At 45.1% G+C, this 11,996-nt stretch overlaps 1 protein-coding gene and 2 non-coding genes across 3 annotated transcripts; 1 reads left to right on the top strand and 2 right to left on the bottom strand.

Moving 5' to 3' along the window:
• The first annotated feature begins 679 nt into the window (after positions 1–679).
• On the top strand, positions 680–751 carry trnap-agg (transfer RNA proline (anticodon AGG)). The gene has a single exon. It is a non-coding gene; the product is annotated as a tRNA-Pro (tRNA).
• Positions 752–6,889: 6,138 nt separating this feature from the next.
• On the bottom strand, positions 6,890–6,971 carry trnas-gcu (transfer RNA serine (anticodon GCU)). Its single transcript has one exon. It is a non-coding gene; the product is annotated as a tRNA-Ser (tRNA).
• Positions 6,972–10,913: 3,942 nt separating this feature from the next.
• Positions 10,914–11,592, bottom strand: LOC114430288 (coiled-coil domain-containing protein 39-like). Its single transcript, XM_028398596.1, has 4 exons — positions 11,540–11,592; positions 11,261–11,452; positions 11,079–11,182; positions 10,914–10,989 (listed from the first exon to the last, which is right to left on the bottom strand). Exons 1-4 carry the CDS (start codon positions 11,576–11,578, stop codon positions 10,914–10,916), a joined length of 411 nt encoding a protein of 136 aa, XP_028254397.1. The 5' UTR covers positions 11,579–11,592.
• Positions 11,593–11,996: the final 404 nt, after the last annotated feature.

Genomic DNA, 11,996 nt, shown 5'->3' with positions numbered 1-11,996 from the left:
CTCACAACAAGTGTATTTCACTGCACAAACACACACTCAGCTGATGTGTCCCAGGAAATGTCTTTTTGTCTGACGTATTAGAAGATTCTAGATTCTAGATTCAACAACTAGACAATTAACCCCTGCTGAGACCCCCACAGGGTTTCTGTGGCTGTATCTCCCTCATTCTTCATCCTATGTGGATGAAACCTTACAGTCATGCTGAACATTTGACTCTGCACAGATTGATATGCTGAAATGCTACAGACACTGCGCCACCTACTGGCCAGAGGACCTGTCTTTTGTTTAGGGGCCTTAAACAATTTCCCTCTGGGATTACTAAAGTACCTAAAATAAAAAAAAAATGTAAAAAAATTTCCCAGAATGCGTAATTTAATCCAAGTCTTCAAAATGGTGGAACAAACATTTCACACATTTCATTTCAGATCCTTTATTGTTCTGGAAAGAAAACCAAAACAAAGTCCTGACGTCCCATTATAAATATCATGGCAGCTGTTCATCCCTCTCCTGACGGTTCTCTTCCACCTCCAGCTTGTCCACACTTTCCGAGCTTTCCGAGCACATGTGACACGCGTGGTAGATAGGTCGCTAATTCCAGACAGCTATAGCGCACAGTAGTCTTTTATTCATTTACATTTCAGTTTCAGCTGCTGACACATGAAGATCAGAGGGCACACATGGCTCGTTGGTCTAGGGGTATGATTCTCGCTTAGGGTGCGAGAGGTCCCGGGTTCAAATCCCGGACGAGCCCTGATGTTTAACTGTATTCCTTGTAGTTGACTCTTTTCAGTTCCTCTCTAACTACCACACAGCTTTACAAAGCTAACAAAGTTCTATTCAGACTCATCCCAATCCAGAGCAGTTGTTCCACAGTAACACCTGCAGGAGGACGTCATCACCCAGTATGTGACCTGCACTGTGAGCTGTAAGGTCTTATACAGACAGGTGTGTGTCTGTCCTCATCAAGTCCAATCAGTATCATCAAAGACAGCTGGACTCAGATGAAGGTGTAGAACCATCTGAAGGACGATCAGAAGAAATGGACGCACCTGAGTTCAATATATGAGAGTCACAGCAAAGGCTCTGATACTTAGGACCATGTCATATTTCACTTTGGCTTTTTAATACATCTGCAAACATGTCAACAACTCTGTGTGTTTCTGTCAGTATGGGGAGCTGTGTGGACATTAATGAGGAAAAATGAACTTCAATGATTTTAGCAAATGGCTGCAATATAACAAAGTGAAACATTTAAGGGGGTCTGAATACTTCCTGCACCCACTGTACACATAACAAATGAATGTGACTGAAACAACAGCTCTGTGTGTAATATAAATATACAAACTAATGTGATTTGATCAGAACATTTTAAAAGACAGTGATGATCTGTTCTTATTGTCTAAACAGGAACAGTTGAAGCACAGCTTGCAGCCCCTGTATCTCAGGCTTCTCAGCTTCTCTTCAGATGTTTGGACGTTTCTGCTGGAACGTCTCATTTAATGACTCACATTTAGAACTTCTGACTTTATGTGGAGGAGGGATTGATTTTGGAATGAGGAGGCTGCAGCCTGCGATTCCACCACTAGATGTAAGCATTGCACAGCATTGGTGGTTCAGTTCAGATTGAGAGAATGCAAAGAGTGTGCAAAGCTGTCATCAAAGCAAAAGCTGGCTGCTTGGAAGAATGTCAAACATCAAACATATTCTGCTTGGTTTAACACTGTTTGTTCACTGCGTCATTCCACATGTGTTCCTTCATAGCTCTGATGTCTTCAGGATGAACCTACAATGTAGAAAGTCATAAAAACAAAGACAAACCACTGAGTGACTTTTGACTGGTACATTTAAAATGTCATCATATGTCCAAACCAGCAGGGGGAGCACTGATCATAAACTCTCTGTCTCACATGTTATTGTCATGTGTTTTTTTGGACGATGATGCTGACTGTTGTTTTCTTGCTTCTTTCTGTAAACAGCTTGTAAACAGCAGCTTCCCTGAGGGGAAACTCAGCTAATAAATGATGCTGTAACCTCTGGGACCTGATCTGCTGGGTGGGAGTCCACTACATCAGTGGTCCCCAACCACCGGGCCGGGGACCGGTACCGGTCCGTGGGTCATTTGGAACCAGGCCGCACAGAAAGACTGAGCAAAACATATATTATTCATTATCTGAGTCTGAAAGCTGTTTCATTTATAAATCGATCAGATTCATCCGCCTGTGCCTTTAAGCACCTGTCCAGACGCTTGTCTCGGTCACGGGATACGGCACCCCAAAATTAAGCCCACAAGCTAGCACAAATGAATAAAAAACAAACGTCTTTGGAGAGCTTCTTCGGAAAGGGGAAAAGGCCTAACGAGGAGACAGGAGAAGAGGAGCCTACCCCTTCAAAGAAAAAGAAACCCGCATTTAAAAGACTATATCAGGAGTCCTATTTAAAATACGGATTTATTGCAACAGGTGATTCTCACACACCAAGTCCGCTCTGAGTGATGTGGCGACAGACTCGCAAATGAGGCAACGAAGCCTTCAAAACTGCGAGACCGAGCACCCTGCATTAAAAGACAAGCCATGGAAGAAAACATGAACAAGAACGACTGAAGCAATTAATGACGGCCAAAACTAAATTACGGAGTGGACTGGACATAAGAAACACACTTCGGGTGTCATGTCTCCCATTATCCCCAGATGGGACCGCCTCATTGCTGAGAAAGCTCAAAGGCTCCCACTAATTAAGCATAAGAGTAAGTTGTCTCTTTATGCACTTTTTTTTCTGTGCCGGTCCGTGAAAGTATTGTTTTACATGATACCGGTCCGTGGTGCAAAAAAGGTTGGGGACCGCTGCACTACATCATCCATCCATCCTCATCCATCTAGCTACACCCTCCCTCATAGCTGGAGGATGCGGGCATCGATCCCGCTACCTTTCGCATGCTAAGCGAGGGCTCTACCATTTGAGCTAATCCCCCTTGTATAAAGGGTCAATTGCAAGTCAATCAGGACTCACTGCACTACATGAAGTGTACTAGTGAAGTATTGGAAGCATCAGACTTTTGATCTGAGGGTCCAGGGTTCAAGTCCCTGTTTGGGCAGAACACTTTATACTCCCTCTTGCTTGTACTCCCCTTCCCTCTCTGTTAATGTGCTTGGACAGAGCTCTGTGAACAGCCAGCCTCTTTGTGTCTTGCCCTCCTTGTGCAAGGTGTCAATGGTCGTCTTTTGGGCAACTGTCAAGTCAGCAGTCTTCCCCGTGGTTGTGCAGCCTACAGAACTAGACTGAGACCATTTAAAGGCCTTTGCAGGTGTTTTGAGTTCATTATCTGGTTAGAGTGGCTCCAGGTGTCTTCAATGTTGAACTGAATGTGGGTTTTCCATTAATGCCTACAGCTGGACCAATGCACAGACTGTGGACTCCTCCATAGACTGATCTGTGTAGATAGGACACCAGTATTAAGCTGGATCCATACTCCGCGAGACAAAGACATTTTCCCCCCCTGCAGACGTTACGCCCACAAAATGACGTCATTTTTTGTCTCTGACCGCCCGCTGATCCGCACTCCTGTGCACAGGGTCCGGGCCGAACTTTGTCTTTCAAGGCTGTGCGGCGACCATGCTGTGATTGGTCGGAATTTATTGTGGGCGTGATGTGGGCGTGATGAATGTGGAGAAGCGCATGAGGCTCTCCAGGTATATAGGTTGGTGTATAAACAGCAGTGATTCAACAGATAAAAAAAAAATACAACGATGGATGTTTTTGAGGAGCAGCTTGCTGAGGCAGTGAGGAGATACAAGCATCTCTACAACACATCGCTGAGGACCTATAAAGACACGCAGATGGCCAACAACTCCTGGAAGGAGATAGCAGCGGTACTTTGCAAGGAAGAGAGTGTGTGTCGCAAAAAGTGGCGCCACCTGCACGACAGATTTGCAAAGGCAAAACGCCGTGTGCACAATTGCAAAAGTGGTGATCCCGGTGGGCAGAAATTCCCTGTAGTATACACGGCGCTACAGTGGCTCGAACCTCACGTGAAACACCGGGAAACATCAACCAACTTGGACCTGGATACACTAGACGAGGTAAGCGTTACTTTTAAACATGTGTGTGATGTAAAATTAATATCAGTTGTGTGTCTTGGGTTGTAACACCGGTGTTATTAATTTGCTTCTCAGCAATCTGTAGCGGACCCGGAAGAGGGGGGATCATGCACCACAGATGTATGCAGCATAGCAGAGCTGGAGTACACAGTACTGGATGCTGCGCCGCCTGTGGCATCCACTCCGCTGCATGGGCGCACAGTTCCTCTGCCCGCAACTCCACCATCTCCACGGCGAACAGGGAGGAAGCGAATGCGAGGCAATCAGACATGTCTGGATTTCGAAGGTGCTCTTGCAATCCTTGACAAACGAAGGGCAGAACGGGAAGAATTGATGCAGGCAGGACGGAGGGACGCCGTACAGCAGCTGATGGACCCCTGTGCAAGATATATGCTTCATGTTACCGATTTCATGAGGGCACTACCACCACAGGCGCTCAGAAACTTCAAGTGGCAGTTGCAGAACCTCATGCACAAGACTGAGCAAGAGGTCGAACAAGGCAATCTTGAAGGTTATTCAAGGTTATCTTGAATGTGTCCCTGTATACCCCCCCCCCCCTTTTTTAATCAATAAAGCGTGTGTTTTCAGTACCAAAGTGCATCTTTGCATTTTATAAGACCATACTGGTTTCGCATGATGAGCAATACAAAAGAAAGGCAAGTAAAGGGTGATTTGTCACCAATAACTCCAGACAGCCATTCACACATATCAGATGGTGACTGTTATTACCATTCTATATACTCCTACATACCCGGGCACAAGCACTGAATCTTTGCTATTGTTACTTTTAATGTCGCATCTTCACAGCTCATCACCGGACAGTTTTAAATATTGCAGGCACATTGGAACGCAGTAGATGTGCAAATGCGGTCATAAAGGCAAGCACAAACACTGAATCTTTGCTATTGTTACTTTTAATGTCGCATCTTCACAGCTCATCACCGGACAGTTTGAAATATTGCAGGCACATTGGAACGCAGTAGATGTGCAAATGCGGTCATAAAGGCAAGCACAAACACTGAATCTTTGCTATTGTTACTTTTAATCGCGCATCTCATGCTGTTGCAGGCACCCTCTCTGTATAATGCCCTCTTGCCACGGCACAAGTCCTTGTGGGGTGTTAAAAAACTCAGTAAAGTCTTTCCTTATAGTTTGGGCAGCCCGGGATGCTCTGGCTCCTGACAGTCTCCCTGTGTCCTGGAGATTGCAGTCTGCTTCCACCTGTCTCCTCCACTCTCCCCGCAGCATCCCCCCATTAGCAGAAGTCGAGTCGGCAAAGTTTTCCGGGAGGTATCTCACTGCTGGATCATTTGCTGCGTCTGTGCAGGAAAGGTAGTTGTGGAGGGCAATACTGGCCTAGACAATATCCACGGCCTTATCAGGCCTGCATTCCATCGGCCGACCAAGAATTCGCCATCTTGCTGTAAGGATGCCAAATGCGTTTTCAATAACTCGCCGGGCACGGCAGTGGCGGTAATTGTAGATCCGCTCCTTCATCGTGAGGTTGCGATCTAAGCAGATACACAAAAATTATTACTATTATTATTGTTTACCGTCACTATCAAGTTTCATTTACTGCATACAGAGACACTTACCTGGAAATGGACGCGAGAGGTTCACAAGCAGGGGGAATGCAGCATCTCCCACAAACACATGTGGAGTCTTGATGGTCGTGCCGGGAAGACAAGCAGGTGGTGGTAAAGGAAGCTGGCCATTCTTGAGAGCGGACCCAAAGTTGCTCTTATCAAAAACTCCTCCATCGCTCTCTTTGCCATAGGCACCCACGTCGACCATGGTAAATCTATGTCGCGCGTCACACACAGCCAACAAAACAATGGAGTGCTGACCTTTGTAATTAAAGTAGTCACTTCCTGCTCTTGGAGGTGCTTTGATTTTCACATGTTTTCCATCTATAGCCCCAACACAATTTGGAAAATTCCACAGCCTCCAAAAGTCCACAGCTATGTCGGCCATCTGTGTCAGTGATGGAAAGGCCACAAACTCGTTGTGCAGGGCAAGCCAGATGGCCTTGGACACTTCGGAAACAATATTACAAACTGTTGTCAGTCCCAATTTGTAGCTGGCGGCGACACTGGCCTGTGAGCTCCCAGAAGCTAATATGCGCAGTGTGACTGCCAATCTCTCCTGGATAGAGATGGGAATGCTGTGTGTGGGTGCATGCTGGATGAACGGCGTGATCCGACGGACAAGGTCGTCAAAACGTCCGGCCGACATCCTGAAATAGCTAAAGTGCCTCTTGTCATCCATCTGCCGCATCTGTTGCACCAGGACTCTGTACTCTCCCTGCTCGACTCTTGTTGCATTGAGTGGCCGGACGTGCCACCTACGTTGCCTTTTTCTCGCAAACTCTGTGCATAGCAGCAACAACTCCTCTTCTTCTTCATCCTCTTTATGCATGTTCGTCTCCTCGTCCATCTGCATTAACAAAGCTGCAAAATCCATAATGTCAACTGCTGTATCTTCCTCTGTTCCTCTGTTTGCAAACACTGGAGGTGGGCTGTGTGTGATGTTGTTCCTGTTTGGTGTCTGGTGACGTGCGCTGCAGTGGGCGGGCCGTATGAGGAGTTCTGCAGACACACGTCTCGCGGAGTATGGTACCTCAGTGCGGAAAAGACTTTTTTTTTGTGTCTCTTACCACCCGTGGAGTGCGCTCTCCGCCCTTTGTCTCGCGGAGTATGGATCCAGCTTTACTGTCCAAACTGTCTTAAGTTGGAATGTTTATGACACCATCAACTGATGATGCTGTGTCAGGACGTTGACCTTAAAAACTGAAACGACGAGGATGGGATTCGAACCCACGCGTGCAGAGCACAATGGATTAGCAGTCCATCGCCTTAACCACTCGGCCACCTCGTCTGTCTGATTAACACGTGTTCACGGCTTCGAGCGAAAATACGCTGCAAAACTTGAACAAGGTCACAGCTTTTGCCTTAAACATAAGCATCTTGACAAACTTTGACAAACATTGAAGGCCAGTTTTTGGAGTAGTTGTTTGGTTTCTCCATTGTACAGATCAGAGCATGCCTCACTGCACTGGACTGCATATATCCAGGGGTGGACTGCATGTGTCCAGGGGTGGACTGCATGTGTCCAGGGGTGGACTGCACATATCCAGGGGAAGCACTGCATATATCCAAGGGTGGCAGTAACTGATTACAAATACTCAAGTTACTGTAATTAAGTAGTTTTTCTGGGTACTTGTACTTTATTTTTAAGCCAGTACTTTTACTTGTACTTAAGCACAAATGTAACAAAATAATGTACTTCGCTATTTTTAACATCACAATTTGTTACTGAGTACACTTATTATTTTGAATAATGACCGGCCTTTTCTTAACCAATAAAGATACCAGTTACAAACTGACCAACATGGCCGACATTTGACTGACTGACAGACAGTCCGTCCTATGACAGCCAGGTGCACAGTCACTGAAGGGGACATCTGATTGGACCCTTGGACCTGATATAAAAACCGTGTGGCGCGAACGACGGTCAGACCCTCCTTCATCAGCTTATGAGAGGTAAGACGCGGTTTGCTCCTCCTGCTTGTTGTTAGCTTCCTAGCTTAACATGTTCATGCTGATAATGTTGCTACATGTTTAAAAACGTGTCATACATTGGTGTTATTGTGCAGTGTGGAGATAATGTGGATGTGCTGTGTGTATTTGTCCAATAACCTGCTCTGCTGTGAGTCTAATGGTTGGCCTGTTTAACATGTGCTGCTGTTTCAAATGTGCTGAGCTCTGTTGATGGAATGTTCTGGAAGAAATGTCTCTTAAAGCTCTTCTCATGGTGCTGGCTGCTTTTTGGAGGTTATGGTGTGTTTTACAAACGGTCTGTGCCGTGCTGGTTTGGTACAGACAGGCGTGGCTGCTAGCTTGAGGCTGTTAGCCTGCGGCTGCTAGTACTGTGGCTTATGGTAATCAGGTGCTAAATGGAGCAGGGCTCATTCATTTTAACAGTGAACTGAGAATATAAGCATTGCTTAATATTGCTGAAGCTCTGTAATGATGTGGCAGTTTCATGCTGTCTTCTCTCTGCATATTGCTAATATTAAATTAAATTAATTAAACTTAACTACTTCAATAATTAATGATTTAAATTAATTAGTGTATTTTGCTGCATGTGAAAGGCTAACAGGGTCAGTGAGTCCTAATCATGTGTGGTTTCATATTAATGTGCTGCTTTGGTGCTATAATGCTCTCAATGAATGAAGTTGTGTGGGACAGTGTAAAAGCATCAGTGCAGCTGTGACTGGGTAAATGACTGTGGTCTGCCATGTTTGGTTACTGTGGTTAGTGCAGTGTGTTGTGACTGAAAGTGTAATAAGGAGAGGCCATAGATGATGAGTGCTGTGTTAAAGCACACTGTCATCACCTTGGTAGCATTAATATGTGGGACAGCCTTTTTACTAATTGACAGATGTAGTTCTTGTGTGTGTTGTGTGTTGTTCTGCTGCTTCTGATGCAAATGTGTGCTTCACTCTTTCATCACTGGCAGTTTATACGATTTAAATCAGGTTGACAGACTGGTGTTTATAGTAAGTGTGTAATGTGGCTGAGGGACAGACTAAAGCTGTGAGAATGCACCTGCTGCTTGTTCTTGGTTTGTGCTGACTTTGCCTCTATGCTGCTTCAGACTTGTTTTGTGTTATGCTGTTCATTACATTAAGCAGTGAGGCTGTCTACAGAAGACGTGATCTGAACTTTGTCAGTCATGGCCTCTGGCAGCCATTTTGTCTTGTGCTCCCATGTCAGCCATTTTGTTTCTGTTAGGTGTTTATCAGGCTTACAAAGTGGCTGACAGATGACTGTGGATAATCAGCTACCTCTCTGTAGTAGTAACATGGATGCTAATGTGTGGGTTAGCCTTTTTTAGCTCATTGACATGTGGTTGTAGATCGCAGGGACCTTTCTGTGTTTGTGGGTAATTACCAGAAGTCCTGGATTAGTAATGAACTTTAAATAACAAGTACAGCTCCCAGTCTGCTAACAGGGTCACTCACACACCATCAGTGTGACCTATATGCATCATGGTGATGGTTGTTTCTTGGCCTGTGTTTATTTTGCAGCCATGCTGATTCATATTTGTTACTTTTTGTATGCTATGCTGTTGTAAATTGAGCTGCCTGACACCTATGCACAGCACCGATGATCCTGAACTTGTATTAATCACATACTCAGCTGCTTGTGCTTCCATGTCAGCCATCTTGTTTCTGATAGAAGGTTTTCAGGCTTACAAAATGGCTGACAGATGTCTGTGGATAATCAGTCCCTCTTTACTTAGTAATATTGATGCTAGTGTGTGGGTTAGCCTATTTTTATTTATATTGATTGGCAAACTAGGAGCTGTACTATGTCAAAGATCTGTGCTATGCACATACACAGAGATTCATACGAGATCAATGTCAGGCAGATAGTTTAATAGATAGTTAAAAGTTTATTTTTGGTCTAAAGCTTTCACAGGGGCGCTACATAATACACCCTCTGTATTCCCTGTAGTATTGTGCAGTGATGGCTGCACAAAAGAGATGCAGCTTTAGGCCACATGGTCTGTGGGCGACTTCTGCAAAGGAGGGATCTGTGTGCTCCATGGGTGCTGGACTAAGTGTGTAAATGATTGATTCTCTAACTTGGCCCAAAGCATATCCATCACTGTGTTGCAGTGATAATACACTGACTTCCAACAAAAAAACAGTAATTTAACTATTACTGCCTGCTGAATGTTGACCATTATGCTAATAATATATGAGCTAATAAAGTATTTGCATGGTTAAGATCCAGTTAATCCAGAATCAGTCTGAATGTAACCTGAGCCGTCGAAGACTAATTGCTTCGTTCTCAGTGATCTGCTCTACACTGGCTATAAACAACAATAACCTGCATGTCCTGTTGGAGCTCCTGGATCGTTTGTTATCCTTCAGCTTCACTTCAGCAGCTCTCAGCTGCTCCTCCAGCTTCAACTTCTCCTGATAGTCCGGACCTAAAACGAAAACAAATTACATTGTGGCCAATTAAAGCTGCCACCATCATTTAACAATCAATCAATCAACAAGTATACAGTTGAAGAGGGCTGTGGCTGGTTTACATACTGGATTCTTCAGCTTTGTTGAAAGATTTGCGGTATACAGAGTTAGAGTTGCTGAACAGCTGGTTGGTGTTCTCCAGAGCTCTCTTTTCCTGCTCCAGCTTGTGGATTTTAGCATCCAGCTCATCACCCTTCTGCTTAAGTTCCCCTTTCTCTTGTGCAACCTGGTGAAAAGCACACACAGATGATGCAAAAGTCTGGAACCATGGTGTGTGCTTCAGTAGACTATGTGTGAAGAGCTCCGACCTTAGTGATGTAGTAAGCCTGTGAGTGCTCCCCCTCCGCCTCAGGACCTGCCTTGGTCAGGGTCACAACCTCAAAATGTTTCTTAATGGTTTCAGTCTTGGACAGTTTCTCATTGAGTTCAGCACTGAGACACAATGATTGACATTGAGTGATGTGACAAACCTTTGAGAACTGAGTGATTTGTTTTTTTTTTACCTGAGTCTCTGCCTCTCCTGTTCACCGAGCTTCAGCTGCTGGCTGAGCATTTCTTTGTACACCTTGATCTCATCCTCCCTCTCTGTCATAGCTTTCTGCAGGTTCAGCTTCCTCTTCTCCAAAGACAGCACGCCGTCTGCCTTGTTGTACAGCAGATCCCTCATACGCTCCACCTCTAGCTTCATAAACTTGTGCTCCACCATGCTGTCCTGATAGGGAACCCATGAGTTTAAAATCACAGTGCATACAGCCTTTCTGTCAGGTCCATTCTTAGCTTTGAGGAAAATCTACTTCAACCTTCAGTTTCTCCTCCAGCGCAGCATTGTGGATCTTGGCTTCCTTCAGTCTAAAATACACAGAAACATAAAACATTGTGTAGTACATTACCACAGCTCCAGTCAATACACACACAGAGCCCTGCTGTGATACACTGACTTGTCATTGTAGTCCTGGATGTCCTTCTTCATCGTGGATATGTGGGACGTCAGCATCTTCACATCAGAGGTTGTTCTCTCTAGGTTGCCTTTGCAGCTTTTCAGCTGCGGGACACACGAGAGTCAGTTCACTTATAATAATATCAATATGAAGGCAGTTTATTATTAGTCCACATTCAGCACCTCATCCTGCAGCCTGCCACAGTCACTCTCCTGCTCCTTCAGCTCCTGCTGCAGTTTTACTGCCTGTTTGTTGGCCACCGCTGACTTCCTCTCGGTTTCTTTCCTGTTGTTCCTCTGGATCTCCATCAGGTGCTTCTTCTCTGCAATGGCGGCCCTGTTTTCCCTCAGCTTCTGGTTGGCTTTTGCAAGTTGCTGCAATAATAATTTAAAAGAAAAGACTCCTGTGTGAATTCACTCTAGAATGAATGACCAGTAGATGTTTAATGTCCCATGCTTTACCAGTGCACACTGCTGCATCTCAGCATCTTGTTGCTTCATGTACTTGATAGTGTTTTCCCACAGGTGGGTAAGCTGCTGTGTCTCCAGGTGAGCCTGCTGCAGATTCTCTGTCACCTTATCCAATGCAAGCTGGTACGACAGCAGAGGGATTTTAATGGGAAACCACAACTGCCTACACATACTGTTAGTAATAACACCATGGATGTGCTGTGTTTTTACACATTACCTGGGCTAATTTTGTCTCAGTCTTTTTCGAGTGCTTTGAGCTTTTCATTGGCCTCCACAGACTTCTTCTCTAACGCCAGAATGAGCGACTGCACCAGGGGAGGTTAGACAGCTGTTAGCTGATGATAACTCAAAGCTGTAAGTGCTGCAGAAGAGAGATGTTTTCATCTCTTTACCTTGATCCTCTGCTCATCTTGCTGAGCGTATTTGTTGATGGCCATCGTGTCCTCAT

The sequence above is a fragment of the Parambassis ranga genome, unplaced genomic scaffold, assembly GCF_900634625.1.
Source record: "Parambassis ranga unplaced genomic scaffold, fParRan2.1 scaffold_22_arrow_ctg1, whole genome shotgun sequence".
In the NCBI taxonomy this organism is placed as follows: domain Eukaryota; kingdom Metazoa; phylum Chordata; class Actinopteri; family Ambassidae; genus Parambassis; species Parambassis ranga.
Note: the sequence above shows the minus strand (reverse complement) of the source record. Positions and strands in the feature narration are given on the sequence as shown.